The sequence below is a fragment of the Ambystoma mexicanum genome, chromosome 8 (assembly GCF_040938575.1).
Source record: "Ambystoma mexicanum isolate Mex_15411 chromosome 8, UKY_AmexF1_1, whole genome shotgun sequence".
Classification (NCBI taxonomy): domain Eukaryota; kingdom Metazoa; phylum Chordata; class Amphibia; order Caudata; family Ambystomatidae; genus Ambystoma; species Ambystoma mexicanum.
This window is the reverse complement of record NC_090929.1, coordinates 1,089,340,952-1,089,367,447: the sequence shown is the minus strand read 5'-3', so window position 1 is coordinate 1,089,367,447 and position 26,496 is coordinate 1,089,340,952. Positions and strand designations below refer to the sequence as shown.

The 26,496-nt window shown below is 46.7% G+C and overlaps 1 protein-coding gene across 2 annotated transcripts in view; it reads right to left on the bottom strand.

Annotated features, from left to right (window-relative positions):
• FBLIM1 (filamin binding LIM protein 1) overlaps positions 1 to 26,496 on the bottom strand; it is a 161,076-nt gene that overhangs the window by 14,638 nt on the left and 119,942 nt on the right. For both annotated transcript variants that reach the window (XM_069611087.1, XM_069611088.1), the window contains exons 6-7: positions 8,604 to 8,782; positions 7,689 to 7,806 (exon numbers count right to left, since the gene is read on the bottom strand). In XM_069611087.1, the coding sequence (XP_069467188.1) occupies positions 7,689 to 7,806; positions 8,604 to 8,782 (297 nt within the window). The remainder of the gene's footprint in view (positions 1 to 7,688; positions 7,807 to 8,603; positions 8,783 to 26,496) is intronic.

Here is a 26,496-nt window from a genome sequence, read left to right as displayed (position 1 = left end):
TGTTCCTTTACAGGGTGGGTTGTATCTTGTAGTGTGCTAGAACTGTCTGTTATAGTAATAATAAAGTAGATATTTGTATACAACCTTGACTGGACAGTCCCTTTTATCATTGGGTAATAAATTGTATTTTTGCTGTGCAGCAACTAACCAATGATCCACGACCTTGCAGAGGTAAGCCTGCCCTTCCGTCCAGGTTATCACAAATTGGACAAGGCCATTTTATAATTCACTTGTATTCCAATGAGTTCGGAATCCTACTGGTATACTAGAGGTGTGGGATTGATTGATGGTTTAGAAACCGATATTCAGCCCTGGACCACTGGTGCCCCGGAAGTTGATTCGTCACACTCCCCTCCGGGGCGAAGGAGTGAATTGTCCAGATTCATCACAGTGCATTTTGGGTGGGAAGTAGCAGGTTGTGGGTTTGAATGGTCATTGGGATTAGCATGGCCGGGGGGGGGGGGGACCTGGGTGATCTATGGTTAAGTAAACACCCAAATAACACCCACAAGTTATGTAAACATGCTCGTATCCTACCTCCCTCCTATATGTACTTCAATGCAATCATTTTAGCTTATAGGTGGTGCAGACCCTAATAGTCAAAATTAAGAATGCACAGTTATCAGTCGTGAACAAATGAAAACACCAGTAGTAATTGTACTTAAATGGGAGGGACCAAGATCCGTCCAGACAAAGGAAACACTTCAAATCTTTCTCGTGCATAACTAAAAGAAAAGAAGGAGAAGCAGAGATTTGGGAAGCAGGAGAAGCAGAGATTTGGCAAGAACTAATGCCAGGATCAGTGGCTTTCTGAAAACCTTGTTCCTATGGAATACCAGCTGCTCAGGAGTGCAGATAAGATGGTGTAGTGGAGCAGATGTACACGTCATCTTTAGTGCCCGCCCCTCACCTCCGTCATAAAGGAACAGCAGGGAGAGCTTTATACGAGACAGCAGGTATCGTTCCAATACCCCATCGAAGCTACGAGAGTCATTGAGCACTCAACCAACTTGAATGCACCCTCGCACTGACATAGGCAAAAGATGTCTGCATACACCATTGGACATTGAGGCGCTGTAATTGAAAAATCGGACAAGGGCAGAGTAACAACATGAAGAGAAGCCACAAAGACGCACTGAAACGATATGCGAATTCTTAAAGAATAAAGATGCAACTGAAGTAATAAGAGAAACATGTAAATGTATACCAAGAAATCATGAGTACCAAAGAGATAAGTGAGAAGAGACTAAGTGAATGTACATACGCAGAAAAGCAAGGTAGATGAGACATAGAAGCTTGCCGCAGAAAAAAATATAACACTATTAAAGCGGCCATGATGAAAAGATGGATGCCGGACTCATGTTGAAACCAATCAAGCTACGAGATAGACCAAGGCTGCAGAGCTAAGAGTTGCTGTAAAACAGCTTTGTGTGTGGAATGAAGCATATCTATTGGCCTGGGATCAAAGATGCCACATCAAGGAATAATTCCAAGGCACAAAAGGGAGTCAAAAAGATAAGTTCCATACACATGCCATATTTCTCTTAGCTTAAGCAAAGAAGAAAACATCTGCAAGAGCCAAGTATTAGACAATCAAAGATGCATAAAGCATATGTGATGTAGAGCAAACAAATCTCCAGAGGCTAATGGCACCCAGCATAATTGAATTAAATAGCACTAAATAAAAGGTTCAAATGGGCTAAATCTTTGTCTCCTCACACGCGATTCAGGACTTGAAAACAAGGCCTTCTCATTAAGCCAAGACAAAGATAGTGGTGTACCTACACTCCTTCAAGTATTCTGGAGAAGAGAACAGTCCGCAGGTCAACTAGATAGAAGGAGCCTTGGCTTAGGGCCTGACCGATGAGAGATGGACTATTTGGGCACGTAGTCCGACAGTGTTCTCTGCAACTGGGTTTAGTTATGCTTAAGTGCTGCCAACGAGCCGAAAGTCCAAGGTTGGGAGAGAATGCCAACCAATCATGAGGGTCTATGTAGCAGTGTATTATACAAGGTTACAGAAGCCAATCCGCTGCTGTTATTCTGCCATGAATCTGTATTATACATAGTTAGAGGTAGTTTAAGGCATGCCTACCAGATGTTACTAACACTCATACGAACTCCAAGTACATATATGTTTCCTTAACCAATCCCTCCCGTCAACAGATTTTTAAAGTTTGCCACGTAGGATGACATCATAGCTGACTTATATTGAGGTATAAATCCTTTGTATAATCAAATGACTATCGGGAGTGTGTGGACGACGATTCGTTGTTCGCCAGGTTTTCCTAATTTATTGAGGTGATAATAAAGTAGTATTTAGCCCTATTCTTTGAGTCTGTCAGATTATTTGGGTCCAAGATGGTTATTGGTAATTCAATCTGGCTCTTGGAACACTCCAGGCGTGACTGCAGAATGGCTAAAGAAAAGATCCTGAAGACTAATAAAAGGAAAAGTAGAGTAGATCACCACAAGGGTGGGTAGAGCATAAACCTGGCTCAAACAAATGGAAGCAAAACAAATTAAGAATAATAAAAAAAAGATAATATGGTAGTGAACCAAGTAAACACTTCTTGATCTAGCAATGTGCACCCAGCTAACCCCTCCAATTAGAGAGTAAACTTGAAAGCCTTGTTAAGAATTCTTGGTATACCTGCCCTGGCGAAGGTGACCACTTGAAACGGGGAAATTTAGTTTTTTTTAAAAATACAGACAAGACAGGAGCATCAATCAAGGTTTAAAGGGGCATCAGCCTGCCATTCTGCGCCAATAAACTAAGTCCAGATAATTTGGGCGCGATGTTGTGAATATTTAGGCTCAAATAGGAAGCAGCAGCACATAATAGGAACATAGCAAAGTCCCCAGCATTTGGATTCATAACAGATTGCCCTTTCCTAAGCGTCATTGATCGGTAGCTGGCATTGGATCCATAGCTGGCGGTAGTCGATGGGCATTGTATTTTCTGGGGGCAGAGGGCAGGTAGGCTCATTTATATAAAGGTGTTTGGGGACATTCTTCTATTCCAAGTTATCTCCTCAACCCAAGTACACGAACGGTGCCATTAGGAATGTGGCCACATGTTCAAAGCTTTATTTATGAAAGACCAAACTATTATTTGTATGGGGTTATTTCACAATCAATAGACTGAAACACAAAAGAAGATGTCCGTTTTCAAAGTGACTGTTTTGCGGATGAAATCCAAAGGGAAAGTGCAGCTGGGAGGCCAATTAGGTCACGTTTGCAGTAACTGCAGGTACATCAATGCCTTATGGAGAGGAGACGTCCGATTTAGTGTTTACCTGGAGAATTATTCAGTGTACATTAGTGCTCAAAATATGAATGAATATCGAATTAAGACTGAAAGAGGGGCCATGATCGTGGCACAATGACCCAACCCGAAGTTACTGCTCAAGACAAAGCCGAAGGCTACACGCTGGGGACTGGTCCTTTCCTCAAGTGAACATGTCCCCTTGCTGGATCTATGAAGCCACTAGCTCATGGAAGTGTGCAATTAAAAAGCAAAGTGCACAATTTTAGGCTGCTGACTGAGGCCGAATGTTTGGAATTAGGACTTTACCAAAGATTATAGATTGCATTCCGAACATCCTGAACGGCTGCGGGGAGGTCTATATTGTAACTAACATGCTAATGGCTTTTAGGCAATTGAAATGAAACCACAGAGCTCTCTGCGTATCCGAATTTCGGTGCAGTTGTTGGGTGTCCAAAGATTCTGAAGAAACAGATGGGACACATTTTCTGATTCAGGTTGAGGTCCAATCACAGGTCTATTAAGAATAACAGTCTAAAGGCCAAACTGCTTTGGTTCCTTGTAAAACCGTCATTCTATCGCACAATTCCTCCCCGTCGAAGTAGCCACAGTGAGCAAAGCAGCTCTCTATGGCCCCAGGTTCACATCACTGGATGCCTTGTACTGTAGCATCGTTTGTGCCAGAACAGACAACGCAACATTTAAATCCCAAACTAGATGGGCCAAAAAGAAAAAGCTGTTGAGGCTCTTCGGGCAGGTGGAGACAATGTACGGGAGCATTCAGATGCTTCATAAAAAAGGGACAGTTCTAGAGACATTAGGACAGTCTTTAAAATGTTGGTGATGGAACATTGCTGATTTTTTTTGTTTTAAGGGCAAGCAGAATATTTGGGTTGAGCAATAGTCTGAGGGTATGTAAAGGCCCGGGTGAGGAAACTGCATTGTGTGCCCCATCACTAAGGCATGCCCCATAGTTCAATGAGCCCTATATGAGCATACCAGGCCAAATAGGATGAGGTATCGGAGGCAAACAGAGCACCAGTCGGAATTCCACAGGAGAGAATCAAAAAGATAGAGTCTCTGAGGGTTTAAGAGGCTTGATTTTGAAGAAGCAAAAACTGGATGTTAATGTTAATGTTAAAGGTCATTAGTACCGCGCACTATCACCACCGGAGTGGTCCCCTGGCGCTCTGGCGGCTCTGAAAGAGGGAGGGAGGGGGGGGGTTAGTGGGTGGAGGCTGGAAAAGTGCAAGATTGCAGTGATGTGCTGTTGGCAGCCTCAGCCCGGTGGTTCCGTCGGCTGGGCCTGGGGTGTATGCGGCCGGTAGTCGTCGTGTGCTGATGTGCGAGTCTATGTGTGTTTTTGTTTTGTTGTTGCAGTGTAGTGAAGTTTGTGCGGTTTGCTGTGCTGGAGGTTTGTGGTTGTGTTTGGTTTGGAGTTTGAGAGGTGTATGCAGAGAAGGAAGTTGTTAGTGGTATTGGTTAGTTGGCATCTCTATCCTGGATTGAGCCGGTTGGGCTCGTGTAATCTTACACGACGGGATGCTTGTACACCCTGTGCCTCAGGAGGTACGTGCTCGTTTTTTTTTTTTTTTCTCCATTCGAGGCCGTTTGAGGATACAGAAAATATGGTCACAAATAAGTGTTTAACCTTCGATGTCCCTGCCCAGATCTTCCTGTAGCTCAGAGACCTGCAAACCTCATACATTTTCCCCCTCAAGCGCCCCTCTCTGATAAAATTGGGAAGTAGTGGGAATTTAAGAATACTCGTGTCTCTCTCCAGGGTCGGAAGAAATCTCAATTGGTGATCGTGGCAAGGACTGATCTCCCTGGTTCACATGTCGTGTGTGGGTGGGACCAAGTTGTTCCTAGCCCGCTTCACTGGAAGGCCTGTATGACCATGGATGCATCGGTTGTGAACCATGGTGGAAAATCCATGAACGTGAAGCCTGCTGCTGTGGACAGGACAGAAGGAAACCTGGCTTTCCTTTGGTTCCTATGCCCCTTTAGATGCTTGGCAAGTTGCATGCTCAATTCTGTGGAAAGCATGGTTTTTTCTCTTGCCTCAGTTGTTACGCTGGTCCATGCTACTGAAAACAGTTAGAACCGAAAGTGGGAAACTGACTGAGCATTTCAGTCCATGTGCGTTACTGCACTGAAGACTAGAGGCATTGTGGGGCGGAGGGACTGAGGAGGCTATAGCCCCTGGTCTTTTGGTTGTAGCCCTGGATAGAAGCTCTGGGGCTACAACCAAAAGACTAGCTAGCCCAGAGTCCCAACAGTTCCGACATTAGCGTAGCGCCAATCTTTTCCAGACCTAGCAACTCCCCTGCTGAAGACCGAGATACATCAGTCTCATTAGTGATTGGAAATGCGGACATTCTATGCCACCTCGAGAGCAAGACCGATTTTAGGATTTTAAGTCACATTGGATGCCACCGCCAGTCAGTGTTTTCCATAGTGATCTTCCTAGGACTCAGAGCCCTTACACTAACAGGTTAGTCGGTCTTGAAGCAATGAATCCCCGGGAGGCATTCTATACAAATCCCTCTGTGCACAGATCACAATGAAAACAGTGTACCAATGTATCCAATTCTTGAGTGTTGTGGCCGACAACCAATAACACGTTAAGTGCATGGAGTGGTAAGGCCTCATGAGCTCCAAAGAGAACCGGAGAGTGGTTTTAGAAAGCATTAGCCTACTGTCAGAAAGGGAGTTGGGAGCAAAAATGAAGCGCTACCACTTTATGCCACCAAGAAACAGTACATGCAAACACAGAGCACGATCGAAAGCTGGCACTATGTGCACAACAATCTGATCCCCCAGCAAAAAAATGGATGGAGGTCTGAGAAAGCCGGTCCTTATAATGGATGGTTGTACGCATATGCACAAGCTACCAATAACTAAAAGCCCTCCAAAACCTCTGTAACAAAGAGGGAAGGTGGCCGGGCTACAAGGACAAGACATAAGAACCATGTACACAGAAGAAAGGCCCATCTCCTGGAGACACGCTTCACTGAAAAGTAAATACCTTGAGAGCATTGTACACAGGGGCAAAGCCTAACCATTGAAAACTTGCTGCATAACAAGGGCCCAAGAACAATGCAAAGAGAGGGAAGGCTCCGATGAGGAAGGCTTGCTGCATAATGCAGCCATGGGAAGGTTGTACCTAGAGGAAAAATCCTGGCTAAGAGCAAAGCTAACACGTGACATTGCATGATGGGGAAAGTCTTGCCATCAGAGCCTTGCGGCGCAACAAAGACCTAAGAACATTACACAAAGCAGAGGCTCTGGCCTAGGAGCCTTGAATCCGACCATAATCCCCCACATCTGGCAGAGCGGCTGTGGGAAATGCAAGATTAACGGCATTGACGTCACATCTTGTTACCCAATAGTCATATCGCTCACTTGCAGATCTTGCTTCAAGGCTCATCCACACGAAGAATTCTCGGTCAGCACATGTCCTTTCAAGAAACTGAGCAGATTCACTTTTTCTGCCGCAAAAACCATGGCTGTGATGGGATATCCTTTGAAGCACCAATTCACTAAGGGCCTCCGACTATGCAGCTCATAGATTGCACATTTCAGATCCCATTCTCCCCCTTCTAGCAACTGAAGAACTCCTCCCTATTCACAGAGAGGATGTGCCTTGCAACACATAGAAAAGTAAACCATCCCGGCTTGCACCCGCTTGGAACAGGCACAGTAGGATACACAACGTATGGTAGAGTCTTCTGACCCTAATGTGCACTTCTTTTTATGGGCGACAACAGCAAAATGAACCTCGGTTGTCCCAGTTGCATTTCTATCCCTCGAGCAGGGTAATTTTCTCTTTTTTTAAAGAAATGTATTACATAGTGAATGGCCTATAAAGGGCCCATCATAGTGAAATGAGCTTCCAGCACCCACATTGGTGGTGGAAGCCAATAACAGATTGCCATCTGTTATGCAAGACCAACACGGATGTATTCAATAAGGAGTAGTCCGAGCATAATTTGCTCTGGCCCACAGACCCGGAAAAAGATCAAGTCACCTTTGTGACTACAGTGAACCAGTACACTTCTCAGAATCCCTCAAGTAAAAGCTCTGCATCCTCTGCACTTTGTTTTCCCTTTGTAGGATTCTTTGTGAATTGGGGCGCGTGCCCGCTTCATAGACTCCTTCCAGGCATTGACCTCAAACTATGCAACAAAGGGAGACACGCTTGTAGGGACACTAGCAGAGCCCGCTACCGGGTACTGCTTTCTAAAAGACTGATGGGACAGCGTTGGACACATTAAGTGATTTTTGTGTAAATCACCAGATCCCATGATTTCATCAAGGGCGTGTAGCATTCTCAATGGTGTAAAGGAAAAAGTTGGAAATGGTCGTACTCGCACACAAAACAAGAATGATTAAATAATGGTTTAATCCAGCCTACCTCACAGCGGTAGCAATCCTCGTGGAAGTTCTTCCCCAGGCATTCAATTTTGTAGGAGTCTTTGCCATCTTTGGGAATGATGGGGGTAAGGCAAACACTGCACACTGGCGCATATTTCCTGTGGGGGGCAAGATGGGTCAAGCACATGTAGCATTATAAAGCATGGTCACCACACAGAGCAGAAAACCAGCACTACAGTGAGCATGCATATCCGTGCACTCTTGCAGAGCGCATTCCTTTCACACCACATAGCCAAGCTTCAACCAATGTAGAAAACAGGCTTACCCTGAAACCAACAAAGCTTCCCCACTACAGTCTGCAGACTTCCCCCAGACACCGAGCCAATCTACATAACTCTGTAGTATGCTTGCTTCCCCCAGACACTCTAGCCAATCTTCTATACTCTGTAGTATGCTTGCTCCCTGGCAGCCTAGACAATCTTCTCAGAGTGGAGTAAACAGGTTTCTCTAGCCAGGTTTGTCCCCACTGAATGGAGCAGGATTTCCCTGAAATTTTACCCAAGCTTTCTCACTGGGACACTCTGTTCTGGCTTTCAGAGCTCTAGTGAGCAGGCTTCCCAAGGTATTCCTACCAAAGCTTCTTGTATCAGAAAGCAGTTTACCTTGATATGGGACTGTGTTCCTTTCCTTAATGATGAGCACGCAGCGCGCTTTCCCTCGGACTCAAGCTGGGCATATCCAACTGTAGTGAGAAGACCTCTTCTCAACACTCCAGCCATGCTTCCCAGGACACTCTAGGCAAGCTTTGCTACACTGCAGTTCGACTACTTTCCCAGACTGCTTAGCTGAACTGGTTTAGACCATCTGCACAGCCTTAGCCCCCACTGGATTGAGCAGTCATTGCCCAGACCCCTTAGCCGAGCTTCTGTCAGTGAGAAGGCTTCATTTAACGCACCTGTAGTAGTCCTCAGCGCAGTGAATCTCATTGAAGTCATCAACTGCAAAGCTCTCGTCAGCGATCCTCCTTTGACACACCACGCAGGTGAAGCATTCTGGGTGGTAGCCGCTGCCCATGGCTCGCACAATGTGGTCCAGGATCACTGCATGGCATTTGGCGCATTTATCAAGCGTGTGCTGCAGTACGGAGTACAAGATACTGGTGAGCGACAAGCAAAATATTCTCATGTATTACGAGTGGGTTCACCCATTGTCTGAACGATTCAGGTTCAACAAGTGTATTTATCTTTTTTCAAAGTTAATTTTTACAATATGGGCATTGATCAGAGTGAGAAAAAACATCCTTTTTCTGTGAACCTCAGAGGGCTCCAATATGCACCTTTTCAAAGTGTTTGCAGAGCAGGGTCTGAAGGACAATGCCAGAATCCTTGGCCCTCAATGGTGGCAGTTTTGAAAAGGTTCCACAACCTAAGGGCCCAGACCATTCAGAAAGGCGTTCTTTTAATTAGTCAATCTAGCTAATCCTTGCTCAAATTTGCCAGCCAAGCAAACTATGGTCTCCAAAAACGACCTTGGAAGTCCACAAACCCATATATTTTCAACTGGAATTATAGTGTTGAATGTAAACCTATTTAGGAACACTTCGTGCCAATTCGAACGGTGTCTATGATATAAGCATCTGTAAAAGAACTGTTCCTAAAGTAAGTCCTTTTTCACCATAACTACAGACTCAGTTATCACTACAATATATTCATAGCAGTACACGGCCAGAGAGCAGAGTTCCAAAAGAAAAAATAACCATCTACCACCGACAAGATCACCCAGATCAGGCAACGACATTCACCTAGTTCCAAAAGCTTACAAGAAAAGACAACTCAGAGGTTCATCGTTCGCTCATCTGGCAACCTCAATCTGGAATAACCTACCAAAAAACATACGCAACACAAGAGGTCATTTGGAGTTCAGGAAACTACTCAAAACCTGCCTCTTTGCTTTAGATTCAGGAAGAATCAACTAGGATGAAAGGACTAATACGAAACTGAATACCCCGGTAGGAAACCATAATCCCCAAGCTTCCCCTCCATTATAAAAGCGGGGGTGGGTGCGCACCGCCGACCCAGTCCCACAAGCCACCACTCCTAAAGGGTACTTGGCTGGGTGGGGACAACCAACAAGATAGACAATAAGGGGCAAGTCCTCTGACCACAACTACACCTGCCGCAGGGCAGGGAAAGTAGTGGAAATTAGCTAGATACACAAGCCACTAGAGTCACACAAAGAGCTCAGACTACACATCATGCCCGCCAACTAGACGGTCAAGTCGGAGTACCAAACGCACAGGATGGCCGTGGAGGTTGGGCGCAGAAACGCGAAGACAAAGTGGTAAGAAATCGAGAAATAATTGAAAACCATTATAACCATACCTTAAACATTTCAACTTTCTGCACACTCAAAATACAGAAACTCACACAACCACCTCTCTGCACAGCAATCTGCACGCACTTCACCACATTGCAACAACAAACTAACACATAACCTGCCACAATAGCACATGGGATTCCTAGCACCAATAGAAAAGTTCACTTAAGCTCAGCAAATGGTGCAAGCTGAACTGAAGCAGCCAACAGGACATCACAGCTCTCACTTTGCTACTCCAACGACACCCTACTACACTACACCCTACTTACCCCCCACCAATCCCCCTCTCCACTCTTGACACCCTCCTTTTCCGATCCGCCAGAGCGCCTGGGGACCACAGCAGTGGTGACGGTGCGAGGTATAAATATCATTAACATAATTATTTCCTAAAAACTTGTCTTTTTATTCAGGGGCAAGATAAGGTACGCAGGGTGGGCAAACTACTAGGCATATGTAAATTCCACATTCCTCCACTCTGCTTAGAGAAAAGGTCTATATAATTTCTGAACAGCATTTGAATCTGTAAGAGTTGCGCTGCAAAATAAATAACATCTGCAGTATTACATCTTGATCGGCTATTGAGTTCCGTTACACATTCGTCTTCACCAGGAGGTTAAAGGGATACACAACACATTTATTAAACCAGTTGTAAAGAGTCTGAAAAAAAAATCATTTGAAACTACTGAAGCATGGAAATGGTTGGTTTGGGGTTGACCAATTAATGGAGTTTCTTTACAGACATGCCAATGGTTGACCCTAGAATCTTTTGCCATTTATCATTCAGGATCCTACTACTAGATGATGGGTTAATGCAAACCTCGGGAATCTAAAACACATCAAGATGCACAACTATTGTGACAGGTAAGTAACTGGTTTCTTTCTGGTCTCATTACCATAGGCAATTTAAAATACCGAGCTGTCTTTTAGGCGAAAGCCGGCATGGATATGGGCTTGTTTGGTAATCCTCATTAAACCTAGACTTAACTCACTCGACTGCACTAGCTATGACATTCAGATTAGGTATGCATGAATAAAGCGGGTTCACAGATTTTAGTTAGATGTCAGGGTCGACAGCCGTGTTGAGTCTTTTCCTAAAGGGTAGCATACTGAATTGTTGGCAGATCTCTTTGGAAGGTCTATTCTGGGCGGTTTAGAAGGATTTTCCTAGACTCTACCCGTAGGGTCCAGGAAGTTCAATTCACATCTTGGTCGAAGGGCTGATCAGTATATAGGCTGCGGAGCAGTGAAGGGAAATGCTCTGAAGAGGGAAACGGGGTGGGAAAAAAAAAAAAAAACAAAGTACAGGGTAGCCATTGAAAAAACACACAAAACGGGAATGCTCACACAGAAAAAAAGGTTATGGAAATAGAACTTTTCTATGGTGCAATCCTCCTCAATGCAACGAAGCCAGTCGGAAAGGCAAATCCTCAGATTTTGGTGGAATCGGGCTGTGAAAGTAGAGGTTCAGTGAAGAAGGAGCAAGGTGTGCAGGGGGCAATTCCCAGCCAAGGAGGATGCAAGGACCCAGGACAGGTTTTCTGGACTGAAGAAAGGAACAACGCTGGATGCTGGACCAGCTACTTTGGTAGCCGAGATTGCAGCCTCAATGATGCCAGCAGTGCAAGCAGATGCCAGCAGTTTCAATGCACATTAGATGGTATTGTACAAAAATGAACTATATAATGCCGACAATACTGCGCTTTTGCACAGTACCAAAATTCCGAATGAAGATGCAGTCGGAAATTTAAGTACAGCAAAGCGTTTCTCTTTATTGGAAAGCACAAGAAAAAGAAGAATCCTGTTACACTTAATAAGGGGAGCAGGGATTGCAGAGGTGTCCTCTGCTCCCCTTGTTCGGTGTAACGGGAGTCAGTGGGGTTTTGGGGGCATCCCCCGCTATCCATTACATAGATGGTGGGACGATAAAGGTAAAGAAATGTAAAAATACATTCCGAGCCACATTAGTGGAATGGAACTGACCCTGCAGGGACAGAGGTGTCGGCGACATGTAGAAGTCTGCCACCGAAAAGGTAAGTAGGGAGGGGAAGGGGAGGTAGGTTTGGGGTGCGGGCAAAAGTAATCAATGTGAAGTCGTCATTTTATAGGTCGACATTATGAGCGGCGCAATGATCACAGATCCGATAAGATGTTGAAGCAGTCCCATACAAGAGGTAGCCAGTTCAGTGGCTCTAACTGTGCCTTATGATGGCTTTGCCTTCTAAGTCAAGGCAAGGTTGCATACAGTATCCAAGCCCCTATGGTTCTGGAGTAAGGTCTGGAGGGCAGAGTCTTCAGCAGTACTTAGCTGTCGGATCATAGAAGCAAAGACTTTGTTTTCCTTGGGTAAATCTGGTGCCGGCTGCTTTACAAGTCCCACCTTTTGATAAAAGTAGGGTGAAGATAACCCTATTCTTCTATAGATCATGGTAGCTGGAATTGTACCCAGTTTCCAATCCAGCACAGCACACTATTCAAACATTTGGTGGCCATCCAATCATGGCTGGGCCTGAATTAACGACTTCCATGGCTGCTCTGTGGCATTGACTTTGAATATGGGCTCAGCAGTGAATCCCAGACACTCATTCATATATCAAACCAGATTTAAACAGGACTACCCTGCACCCCCAATCTGGAGTTTCGGGATGTCCAGGCACACATACAACTCACACTTGTTTCCATGCTTACCAAGAATATCTAGCCTTGTTGTGGAAGGTCAATGGACTAGCAACCCACTTTAAAGGGGACCTCGACGGAATAAGCCTGCCCCGGTGTGCAACCTTTTAAATACACAAACATGGGGCTTACTATTAATCTAAGGAAACCTAAGATATTAGTAATAGCCAAAAGTGGCCCTAGCCGTTCAGGGGTCGAGACTAGCATGGGGAGGATAAGTATTGATCAGTCATACCCATACTTGGGGTTAGAATTTGATACTCAACCCAATTATCAACTGATCATCTCGCAAAAAAGAGGCAAGCAAAGCTTCTCACATTGCAGGCATGTCAATTCACCAAAGGAACAGCAGGGTTTATTATTGCGGGGATTATCAGATTATATCAACAATTCTTTGTCCCCACAATCCTGTATGGCCTGGAGGCACTAGCCATTCAAGATATGAACTGGCTTAATATATTGGGGGGGCAGTACTGGCGAGCAGTACTGGGCTTGGGCCCGGCTTGTTCTGCTCATTATCTCAGGTTAGAACTGGGTTTAACCTCACTGAAAAGCATGGCTTTACGAGCCCGAGGTGTGTTCTATCTGAAAGCTACTTCCTCTCCAACATGTAAAGTGCTCAGTTTGGTTGGTACTAATTATGTTAATGAAAAGTCACCCCAAGGCAATAGCTATAAGCAGCTAAACGAGTCTCTCTTTGCCGATATTGATTGGTCTCATGACAAGAAGCGGCTAATGCCATTCATTCACCAAAAAAAAAATCCTTTATACAAAAAATTAACAGATGGGATTGGACACAGAATTATATCCATTTGTCGACCTTGAAGGGGTATGAAGCTGTAATGCACATAATCCACAGATACAGAAAGCCTCAACCTGACTTGTTATTATGCCCAGATCCGGAGGTACGTCAATTTATGCTAAGGCTGCGGACAAATCAGCTTCAGGTTCTAGCGGTTACTGGGCCACGGTTGGGTATTTTAGTAAAGGACAGGTGTTGTCGTATGTGTGAGAAGGGAGAACATCCAGAAACCACCAGGCATGTTTTGACTATGTGCCCCCGTTTGGGTCCATTGTACATGTGTCTGCTGGGTAAACTGGTTAACAATTATGAGACCATCAAGGGAGAGTCCTTCTGGGACTACTGTTTAAACTCGGACTCAATTAGGACACAGCTGGCATTATACAGGGTTTGGGTTAAAGTTAAAAGCATATTACCCAACCAGCTGGCTTTAGCGGAACCTTGAGTGGCCCCTCTAGGCACCAGCTTCTTGCCTGGAGCTCGAGGCTTGGCCATCATGATTGTCACTTGGTTGCCCAGCGCTTGTGCTAAGTGCTCAGCGGTGTCAGACATTTTGTGGTTGGGCTGTATACGCCATGTATACGACATGTATGGAATATGCATCACATTACCCTCGTACTGGATTACCTCGGTATTTGTATATATCTTTTCCATAATTTTATTTTATACAATTTTATATAATTTTATATTTAATGCTCTGATTGTGTGTTTGTATTAAGTTATGTATTTGTATTGTTTGTTTAAAGTTCAAATTTGAACTAATTCACAATACATTTATTATTATTATTATTAATAATACACAAACATGCGGTCAACCACCAGTGAGGCACACAAGGAGTTAATCAGGGCAACCTGTTCATCTAAAAAAGTCCCTGACCAGGGGGCGGGAGCCCATAGGTACTCACAGCCTTGAGATACATCGCCAGTGAGACCTGCATGGGCATAGGCTGTCAAACCGAGGCTGGTGAACAATGGAGGAAAACAAAAATCTTAGAGGACACAATAAGAGTTGCAATTTAAGACGGTCACTTCAAGAAGGGGCTGAAGCTGAGCAGGGTGTTCTATGGCCTGTCGCCTACAAAGGCTATGGAAAGGTGTGGTACTTCAAGAAACGTCAATGTGTAAGTTGAGTTTTGGATTGCAGAGTTCCATTGAGTCTTTTACACATTGTAAGGCATCTTGACATACGCTTGTGTGCATGTTGGGGGGCTGTGGGGGAGAGGTTGAAGAGAGCTAGCCCTTTCCACTTACGTTTGTGTAATATTGTAGCTTTGAAATACAATGGTCTCCCTGGAATGCTTTGGGCATGTTTTGAATGGTGTGGACCTTTTGTGGGGATTGCTCTTAGACGGCCCCGGGTGATCTATGCAGCTTCAAGACGCTTCGTCTCTGTAGACGACCACTTGTGTGTTGAAGAGGTGCTTGATTGAATAGGATTCTTCTCCACTGCTGGCCTTGCTGCAACAGGATTCCAGATGCTGTGATCATGTGGTTGGTGAGTAGTTTGTAGGTTGGACTGAGAGCCAGTTCCGACTGTCTTAAGAGCATGCTAAGGTTTTCCATCATTCGATCAATCTGGTTCTTCAGCAGTTCTGCCTCTTCCTGAATGGATGGGCACTCCTCAGTAATCTTGTTTGGCGTACCAAACAAAATACATTAGCCCTCTCTCCTGGAGTGTCCCTTTCAGAGGAGTGATGGTAGCTCTAGGGCTTTGACTCACGGTTTGCAGTATGGGAGTGGTTGTTGCAAGCCCAGCCTTGGCTGCTTCATCGAGGTTGAGATTTTGAGTAAAGTTCTTTACCTTCAACTTGCCAAGTTGCTCACCCGTAAACATGGGATGGATACAAGTTAGCACTCTGAAACTTGTGTGTATGAGTGCAATGCAAATAGAAGATCAATAAAGTATGGCGTTTGGGGCCACATGAATATACCCATTTCCTCAAACCATTCTGTGTTTTTAACACTTTAGGTTAGATGGATTTCTCTGTACTCTGACCGATCATTGAATACATTTTTGTTTGCGGATGACCATCTAATATATTATCAGCAGGCTTCTGGTGGAAGTGTAACATTTCCCATAAAGCAGAAGGAGCTCTTGCATTCTCACTCCATGATGTGTATTGCCCTGAACGTGCTCACAAGCATTGTGTAAATTTAGAAAGATAGTGTACTCCCCGAAAAGTGTTCATCACTCAACTTGTGTTGCCACAACAAACATTGTTCCAAAGTGTTATTTCAGGGATTGCCTCTGGGGGTGAAGCACTCTACAAATTCCTAATCACGCCCAATTAAAGTCATCTTCGCACTAAACGCTTTACCTCCAAGCAGGAGGTGCAGCTCTGAGTCGCACCCTATCCCTGGAATCTGTTGGCTCATTTGCTTCTTTTCACTGCGTTATGCTCACATGCTTAGAAAACATTGCTTCTGCGATTGCGGCACACACTGCCACCTCAGGGCTGGAGTAAAGATCCTGCAGTGACATCAGTGCTTACCATCATACATGGTAATCCCACAACCTGCACAGCGTTTCCCACATGCATGGGATAGGAACAGATTACTTGAAGAGGCAAGGGCAGTGAGGTCCATAACATATGCCTCTGTCCCTGCCTCTCCTTTGAAATACAGAACGTTTTTGGTATTTAGCTTTACCTTCCTTTAGTTTTGGTTTATCATGGGTCATAGTCAATGCCATACATTGTATGCATATGTGTTACGCTGTGATTAGATCTCTACCAGATGTTCTTCTGATCGGAGGGTCATCCAGATTCTTGTAGGTTGGTATCTAAAGTGTGACACATTGGTCCAGCCTTCTCCTTCACTGCTTCAGCAGACTAAGTTTAGGATCCCAATGCTGATACCATCAAGGACAATTCTATAAAACTGTGCGTGCACAGCACATCACAAAAGCCATATTCTTCCAATGAGGCACTATGGAAAACCATGACATGACGACATTTGTGGTCCCAAATAAACAGGAATGGTCCTAGCGAGTGGAAGGTCCAGCTATTAGGGGGGTGGTGATCAGAACCCAAAGAGTAACTAGGCAGACTCTTTCTCTGGGTAGGGTAGGAAAAGGTAGTGGCTATGTCTTATGCAAGGGCCAAATGAAGGTCTTCCTGAACATCCAAAGATAAGTAAGGAAATGGGCAGACTTGAACTCAGGCGGTGCAGGAAGGAAAGAAAGAACCAGAAAACAGGCCTGCTCAGTCTACGCTCCAAGACTCTAGAAACTCCTCCCTGTCAACATCAGACTTGCCCCACTGCTTCTACTCTTCAAGCAATGGCTCCGTCCTAACACCTATGTACACACTCCCCACCCTACTTGAGGCTTGGTCATATACTCCCCACCATCTCCTCCCCTGGTTGCTCATATATTCTCTTGCTGTCAATCGCCCACCCTCCCCTGTTAACTCCCTGCTCCTTTTTCTATGCTTCCCTCCCGGTGTCCTTCCCCCTAGCATTGTAAAGCGCTCCATTTCTTCCCGAAACCAAGGACTGTGCTCATTAGATACCCTAATAATAATAGTAGCAAGGAGTTAGTTGTTAGTTAGCTGGATGCAGGCTGCGATCAAGTTCTGTTGGGCGACTGTAGCTGTCAAAGTGTAGCAGTCCGACAGCGTGGAGCAGTATTTAGCAAGGACTGCTTTTGCGGAGGTGGAATCATCCACATGGTCACATGCAGGGGACGCATGATGGAAAGCGGAGGTGACATGCTGAGGAATATGGTACCCGTAGGTGGATGTTGGGAAGAAAGGGTGCACAGAAAAGGGATAGTAAGATGGCAGCTCCGTTTCCATTTCACTCGAACTGAGGAGGGGAATTTTGAAGCTGGCATAGGCAGGCTCAATAACAAAGGAAGCACTTAATGTTCAAATCCCTGCTCTAGCCCTATGAAAACGGAAAGTTCATTTGAGATGTTGCTTTACATCTGGCAGAAGTGCTGGTCTGTTAGGCAAGAATTGGTGTAGTAACCCTGTGGGAGACTACACAACCCTCGCCCTCTTGGTATTAGGTAACCCACCTATTGGTATAGTCCTGTACTACACAAGTTGGTAGTGTGACTGAGCAGCCAAGTTTATCTCGAGAGGGGTAAATGTGAGATGTAACAAGGAAATTCATCAATACAAGTATCCAAAAAACACTTGCATTCAAGGTTTTTAGTTAAAATAATTATTTAAAATGATTGTTTTTAAACAAGCATTCTTTAAAAAGGGCAATATATGCAGCAATTAAATACACTTCAAAATACATTTCCAGAATCAACACAAAGCTAGTAGATACTCTTCAGGGATGCTTCATACACACTTCCTACACCCTGAGCGGGCTTCACTAACTTGGACAGTAATTGCATTTACATATCACTAGTGCACTTTGTAGATTCTGAGGGTGACAGAAAGGAAAGGGTAGGTTAAACAGGTTCTCAGAGTATGTGCACACTTTAAATCTTGCAATGAAGTCAAGATATAAACCTTTCCCAGCAATATTAGTTTAAAACAAATACATCACCTATGAGCGACAGTAAGAATCAAAGTCAAATGTGATGGAAGGGTCTGCAGAGAGCCAGGACAGCCAACGTCAATTGGAGCAAAGTCTATGGAGCTGAGGCACTTCTTAGATAGTCAAAGTCTTGCACAACGTTGGAGAGTTTGTTGAAGAAAAATCACTGTAGGGTCACAAGCTGTTAGAAAGTTAGAAGAGCTGAAATCAATTCTAGAAAAGTAGCTACTGCAAGTCTCAACTGAGAAGAGCAAGCTACAGACAATGATGCAAGTACCCAGTCAGAACAGTAACTTTGGTTAGAAGAGTGGTCCAGCTGGCTCCTGTCTTGTTGCAGCGATGCAGATCCTGTGTTCCTGGGCCTCAGTCATGGGGACAAGAGGGAAGATGTCTGGGGACTTCTGCGGCAGCAATTTGATGGTCGGCGGCAGCTACGCGCTCTTTTTTTGCATCAGCAGCACTTTGCTGTTTCAGCACTCAGTAAAAAGCACCACTGTGGATCTTGGATACCGGTTGGGCTTCCTTCACTCAGTCCTGCACTCTGGTGAGGAGACTTGAGCTCGGGTCGCCCTGCTTCTGGAGGGTCCTGGGGAGACTCCTGGAGCTTCTGGCCGGATCACAGATGTTGCACTCGACCACTGATTTCTCGACACCTGGCACTTGGTTCCTGCAGCAGCAAAGAAGTACAGCCAGTTAGGGAAGTTTGTCCAGTGGAGTTAGTCTCAGGGTTAGTTGGTCCCAATGGAGTTTCAGCACAGCAGCAGGGCTTCACCTGACAGTTCAACGGTCCAGGATGATGCAGCAAGCTTGGTTCACGGTTTCTTCATTGGCTTGTGCTTCCCAGTGGTCGATTTGGTCTTCAGTCCCAAAACCCTTGCATTTTAAGCAGGTTTCTCCCATTCATGCACAGCCTAGCTGTCCCTCAAACAACAGCAGGGTGGCTGTGCTGCAAGGACAGCCAGCCAGCCAGCCAGCAAATCAGGACTGGGTCTATTTAGACATTCCTAAGGACAAAGGACAGAGGAGTTTCAGGAACCTTCCTCATTTCCTGCCCTTCTAGACAGGAAGGGCAGGACGTTTTCTGTAGGGTGTTGGAACGCTGACGGAAGACCTTCAGAAGATGTGGCACGAGTGAAAACTTCTGACTGAGGAGATGCTGCAAACCAACAAATATTCTTCAACGAAAATGACAGCGTCGGAGGAAAACTTCTGTCAGGTAAGTCTTAACTGTGGTCTGTGATGCTCTGTAATTTGTCGCAAGAACTAATATTTCTCTTATCTTTTGGTTTCTTTAGATTCTGTGAGGAGAAACGCCGGTAGCATTACACCGCTGTCAGTGGAGCAGATGGGAAGCACGCGTTCCAGTGGAGGCGGGACTTAAGTAGCCCCTTATGACAAATGAATAGTCCCGTGCTGCTGCTTGTAAATGGATCCTCTAAGCGGCCATCTTAAGAGTATGGAATTACTATTGAAACCCATGGAAGTTTATGGAATTGCATGCTGCGAATAGTGTAAATGCCATATGTCCCAGGCTAATACCCACCTTTGATCTGTTGATTGATGTAATGTGTTCTGCCTAGCCTGAATGTCTGAGTGAAGACTATGTTTTCTGACTGGGATCATGACAGAAGGGTACCTTTACCGATGGTCTTCCTCCTGGATTCGCAACATCATGTCCATACCCTTGTTGGATGATATCTGGGAAGGAGGCCTTGTGTTGTTGAAGATTACGGGCACCGGCCCACCAAAGCAGGACATTCTCAAGAAATAAAAATAGAGACACCCGGACTCTGCCTCCAAATGCCTTAGGTCCCAGCCTTCACCTGACTGTGGTCTCTGCTGTGGCCAGGAAACATGCAGGGAACCAGTCCTGTGCACTAATGGTGCCCCCGAGCAAAGAGGGGAAGAAGCTGGATGCGATGGAACGAGTGAAGTATTGTGGATGGAACGCGACGGGTGAAATATGTGGATGGAACGGGTGGAATATGTGGATGGAACGGGTGAAGTATGTGGATGGAACGGGTGAAGTATGTGGATGGAACGGGTGAAACAGGGTGTATGGAACGGGTCAAGTATGTGATGGATGGCACATGGAGAACGGATAACGTAGGTAGAACGAATGAAATGGGCAGTCCAGAAGATGAAAGGTTAACATGCATAGATCTGACGAAGTGCATTGATCTGATTGAACTGATAGTGTGCATAGAACTGAGCGAGTACATGCAACGGATGGAATGCATGGAACAGATAGGGGGCGCGGAATGGACACTGTACAAAAATGATTAGAGTGCATGGAATGATTGGAGTGCATAAAACGGAGTGATTGGAACAGTCTGGAGTGAATGGAACGGTTTGAGTGCATGGAACGGTTTGGAGTCCTTGAAACGGCCGGAATGCATGGAATGGACGGAGTGCAGGGAACGGTTTGAATGCATAGAACTATTGGAGTGTGCTCGACCTCAAGCACCTAAGGTAAACCACCATGTCACATCTCCACGCTTACTCTCTTCTTTACACCACCATTCAACGAGAACACAGCGATACAATGACACCATTCGGTATAGCTGTTCTCATACGCCCATCATCCTAAACTAAAGCACAGCTGGTTCACACCCTCCAGCCTATCACACGACACACAGTTTGGCGCGCAGAGTAAAACCCAAGAAAGACCTCACAAACCGAAAATGGCAAAAAAAAGACGACCACTGCCATTTTGACAAAATGGTCACCCAGGGGTGCTATACTGCAGCAGAAGATTCAGCCTACGGTTGGAAAGCACAATGGTAGGAAAATTAAACCACTGCCACCAGCCATTTAAAGTAGTGAGGGTAACAAATATTTGTACGTGAGTAGGTAGGAAATGTGACTACTAAGCAACCCCCAGCACTCCACATAAAATGGTGTGTGCTGGACCTACAAAGAGAAAAGGTAAGTAAAGTCAATTTCACTTCTATTCTTGGGAACAGTAGTTCTCACAAGAAAAGGTATTTAAACCTTATGAGAAATCTAAATGATTTCTCTATGACACCATACAAAATGTAGATGCCTATGGAGTTTGGCAGACTCCAAAAACAAAGGAAACACATAATCCAAATCAGATTAAAATACACGAGAGAGCGAGAAAAGGTCTCACTCGCTCCAGGGTAAAAATTTAAAAAGTCCTAAAGTCCAGCAAAAGAGCTGGGGCTCCCTAAGGTTGAAGGGAATTAGCACAGAAATGTGAATTCTCCCTAACATGGTCCTCTGTGTGCCCCAGCGGAATTCTGCTGCTATGGAAGATTTGCATTTCACAGCTCAAGATTTAAAGCGAAAAGCAGCTTCTAAAATAAAATAAGTACTTTTTTTCTGCGTAGGTGTAGCAAAGGGGCATATTTGAGTTACAGCTCAAAGTAAACTGGACCAAAGGTATTAGCGGACCAAACCAAGTAACATCCTGAATGTGTTCCAGGAACATGGGACGGGCGATGACGGGTCATTGTATCAGATCAGTGTACTGATATAGATAGGTACAAGTACAGGTTAGACCAGTTAGTGACCCTTTGCGCTTTCTCTTGCAGCAGGTGCCATACCAATGGTAACTTCCAGGATTACAGCTCTGTCTGCTTTCCAGGTTTTGCAAACAGTTTCCTTGCACCGTGAATACTGACAATGGCCCTCATTACGACCCTGGCGGAAAGTGACTGACTGGACCGCCACAGCATAAATAGCGTTTCCGCCATTGCACGATGGAGCAAAGTGCGGCCCATTCCGACCCATCGGGCACGAGCACCACGGCATGGCGGAAGTGCAAAGTCCGCGATGGCGGAAATGACCCCAAAACGGCCCACACCGCCGCCGTACGGCGCAATACCGCCACCCATCTTAGCGGACACCGCAGTGAGCGCCAACCGGAAAGTACGGTGACCGTAAATATACGGAAACGGAAGTAAAAACATGGGCCCGGAACGGGAAACATCCCGCCGTACACCTATAAAACCACAAAATCCACACAACCACTAAAAACACTACCCTGAAACACACCCCAACCCGTCATCCACCCTAGCGAAACCAAGAAAAATGGGAAAAGTAGCGAAGAAAGCGTGCGACCGCAAGCGGCAGGTCCACTTCTCCCGTGAGGAACTCACCGTGCTAACAGAGACCCTCCAGGAGAATGTTGCCGTCGTCTTCTCCACGCAAATGACCAGGACGGCACTTGCGAACAAGAAGGCCATATGGGCTCTGGTGGCACAGCGGGTAAGTGCGGTGGGGACCGCACCCCGCAACCCACAGCAATGCAGAAAGCGATGGGACGACCTGCGGATACGCGTCCGTAGCATACTTTCTGCCAACCGCAACATTGCCACAGCCACCGGGGGAGGATCGGAATCACCCATCAAGTTGACCCCCTGGGAAGAAATCTGTGCCTCCACCATTGGAATGGAGAGCATAGAGGGAGTCGGAGGGATGGAGAAAGGAGTGCAGACATCCGAAGAATCTGGTAGGTGGCCCAAATGAAACAAAGCTACATCCACAATGTCCAATCATGTGAAGTACCATGTGTCCACATAGTGCAACAGAAACACATGTCCAGGAGAACGTCCACACACATTGGCCTGATAGCGCACTTTAAAACTCACAATAAATACATAAATAATTAAAAACCCCTAAAACACCCACTACACGTGCAGCAGGCACACCCTAACTGCAGGCTGCCAAACAACTGCACCCTCACTCCACACACAAATGAAAGCACCTCCAAGGCCCCGACCCAAATCACCCTCAGGTACCACCCCAATGCATGTGATACAATGCCATTCCAATTCCCACAGACCCATTAATAACCCTCGCCCTCCTTTACTCCACCACAGGGTCCGATCCAAACGACGAGCATCAGGACACCCCTACCAGCACACCTGCAAAGAGGGCCAAGACCAACGGCCAAAGACCCTCCACCTCAGCTGCACGCATCAAGACACGGCAGCAGCACAAATCAGGTGGCAGCACAGAGGAGGGAACATCAACAGGCACCCCAGCAGCCAGCATGCCCACAACACCACCACCACAGGTCCCCCCAATGGATGCCACAGAAGGCACTGCCTCTGGTGGCAGCAGCACCATAGGTGACACCCCATTGATGGCAGCATGCTCCGACACAGAAGACGGGGATGTCGAAGTCAGATCCATCCATGACCTGTCCCAATCCCCCTGTCTGTCCCATCCCGTACAACATGAGGATACCACGCAGGGGCACCCACAAGACGACGACTGGCCATCCCCCACAAGCCCTGTGGCAAGGCAACATGAGGTCACCAGCCCCTCTGTGACACCACCGCAAATGGCCATGGCCCAGCAGAGGCAACAGTCCCTCGACCAGTTAATCGTGCAACAGCAGCAACTGGCCACGCTCCTCAAGGACCATGCCGATGAATGTGGGGGCACTAAGGCAGACATAGAAACATCAACTGAGACACTTAGGGCAGAAATGGAGAGAAGTACAGAGACACTAAGGGCACAAATGGAGAGTAGCACCGAGAGCCTGAGAGTCCAAATGGAGAGTAGCACCGAGAGCCTGAGAGTCCAAATGGAGAGAAGCACCGAGAGCCTGAGGGGGGAACTGCATGCGACGTCCAAAGACGTATGTGCCGAACTTGCCGCAGTGCGCCGTGTGCTCACTGAGCTCTCAGAAACCCTTAGGGACATGCATGGACGTGAGCAGGCAGAGACATCATCCGTTGCAAGTTCCGTCCAGGGCAGCCCCCAACGTAGATCTGGGAGGAACCTGCGCTCCACAGGCAGGGGTGTCCCTGATACCCGCAGAGGGGGCTTGCAATAGCGACTGCCCACTGACAATGAGCATCTTTGGACACTGGTGTTCGGGGGGAGGTAGGAGGGTGGAGGGGGTGTTTTGGGCTCACTTGGGTGGCGGGTCGATAGGGTGTTCAACATGATATCACATATGCCATAAACAATGCACGATCAACCAATGAGATGTGTGGACAATGATCTTTGTGTACTAGGCCATCATAGGCGTACAGTCCATATTGTGCATGTACCAGACACACACAGTGCCACGAGTACCGTGTCCATGTATCAGCCACCAGGCGTGAGTGCTAGAAGCATGCATCAATGAGATGCTGACGAATGTCACGGCCCTCCGGTGCCTCGCAGACTCCTTGAGGTGCTGCCACATCCCCACCCTCATCATGACCATCTTCAGGTGCTTGCAGTTCTGCGTCAGGGGGCATGGGCACATTTCTACGTACGCACATGTTGTGGAGCATGACACATGCCATGACCATCTTTGCAACCTTCTCATGGCGGTACAGGAGTGCCCCGCCAGACCTGCTGAGGCAGCGGAAACGAGTCTTCAGTAGGCCGAATGCCTGTTCAATGACTACACGGGTACGTGAGTGGGCATGGTTGTAGTCCTCCTCATGCTGGTCCCGTGGGTTCCGGACTGGTGTGAGGAGCCATCTCTTCAGTGGATATCCAGCATCACCTGTATGTGGACGATAAACGTATGATGTGGAATGCCATTGCTACGTACGCACACCCCCCCCCTTCCTGCCAGGTCATTGCCGAATCACATACCCCACATCATCATGCATGAAATGAGACTCACCGAGTAGCCAGGATCTGTTCCCTGCGTGTCGCTCCATGTAGCGTGGTATTGTAGAGTTCCTCAAGACCATAGAATCATGGGTTGATCCAGGGAATCGGGCACAACAATGTGTAATGATCCTGTTGGAGTCACACACCATTTGTACATTCAGGGAATGAAATTGTTTTCGGTTGCGGTACTGGGCCTCCATGGCATGTGGGACGACCAATTCCACATGGGTGCAGTCGATGGCACCAATGCAACCCGGTATGCCGCCAAGTGCATGGAATCCCACTTTTGTGTTGGTAATTTCCTGCTCCGAGCGTGGTAGAGAGATGTAGTCGTCTGCGTGCTGCAGGAGGGCATCGAGCACTTGCAATAGTGTCCGTGAGAACAGTGGCTGAGAAATGCCATGCAACTGTCCGACTGTGTGCTGGTAGGTGCCTGTGGCCAGGAAGTGGAGTACAGACACCACCTTCAGTAGGGGTGGGATGGCGGTTGGGCTATCTATCATGCTGACAAGGTCAGCCTGTGTCATGTCCACAATGGCGGCTATGGTGTCCCGGTCCAAACGGTAGAGGGTGTGGATCTGCTCATCAGTGAGGTTGAACGGATGTGCTCGGAGGCGTGGGATTGTGGGCTGCCTGCGTGGTGGTAGTGGCTGTGCTGGCGGCCCTTGCTGGCCCTGCCTTGGCCTCCTCCTCCTCCTGCGTCTCCTCCGTGCGGCCGGTTGTAGTTGGTGTTCGTCTTCTTCTTGGAGTTGGAGTACTTGCAGTGCTATCAGGTCCCCCAGGGCCAACATCGCGAGTCCTGCCGGTAGCATTTTGGAGTGGGTGTGGTTGTGGGAGGAGACTGGGTGTGCAATTTATGTGTTTTCAGGCTGTATGGCCTCCACCTGTGGTGATTCATTCCACCTGTGCAAGCTGCTCTCCCCTTTGGCCGAGCACGTCCCGCACACAACGCTGCAATTCGAGGAATGGCATCTTGCTATTGCAATCATGTGTTTGTACCCGATGGCCGTGTAACATTTGTTGATATGTACATTCGGCTATGGTCCCATTGTTTCACATACAATCTTTGCAGTCGCGAACAGACTTGTGAAGGGTCAGTGGAACGTAGTACTCGAGTAACGGTGGGCCCTCATGCATCACTGTACCGAGTTGCACCGACGGGCGGGGCGTCCCATTTGTGGGTGAAGGCAGTTGCCATTTTCACACACAGCCGCACTAGATGGATTAATTTGTGATTTCAAACGGCCACAGATGCCTTTTCGACGTGATGTTGCAAATGAGGAATTCGAAGGGCGGCGCTTTCGGTTTTCAGCTAGCGGCGAGGAGAAGCCCACAGGTCTGACTGCAAATATAACGTTCTATTGTTCAATGTCCTTGAGACAGGGGCCATGGCGAGGATGCAATGATTGATATGAATAGTTTGGGATGCGCAATAGTGACGTGGGCGATGAGGCCGGACGTTCCCAAATACAGGTTACTTCACAACACTGGAATTACGGGCTGGGGCACTGTGGATTTTGCAGGCTGCATAATGCACAGACTCAATGGATATTTCTAATGTTATGTGAGTAAATATTCAGGCGTTTTTATACCGGGATGAGGGAATGATGAATGGATGCATGGGCAGATGATTTGATACAGAGTTTGCCATGTACAGGGCTTCTTGGAATCTGTCCGCCTCCCCTGCGCTATGTGATGCAGGGCTGCCATAGTGGGACCATCGTCTATCTGGCCTTGTTGAGCCCTCCCTGTCTCGACGCGCCTTCAGACACTTGTGTCCATGCACGTTAACATTCCCATCTGATGGATTCTGTTTTCACAGACGCATGCACAGGTACACTCGTTTGTGATGGTGTTTACACCTCGATATAGATGGTTATGAGTCGCAAGTGGTTTTGGGGTGGTGATG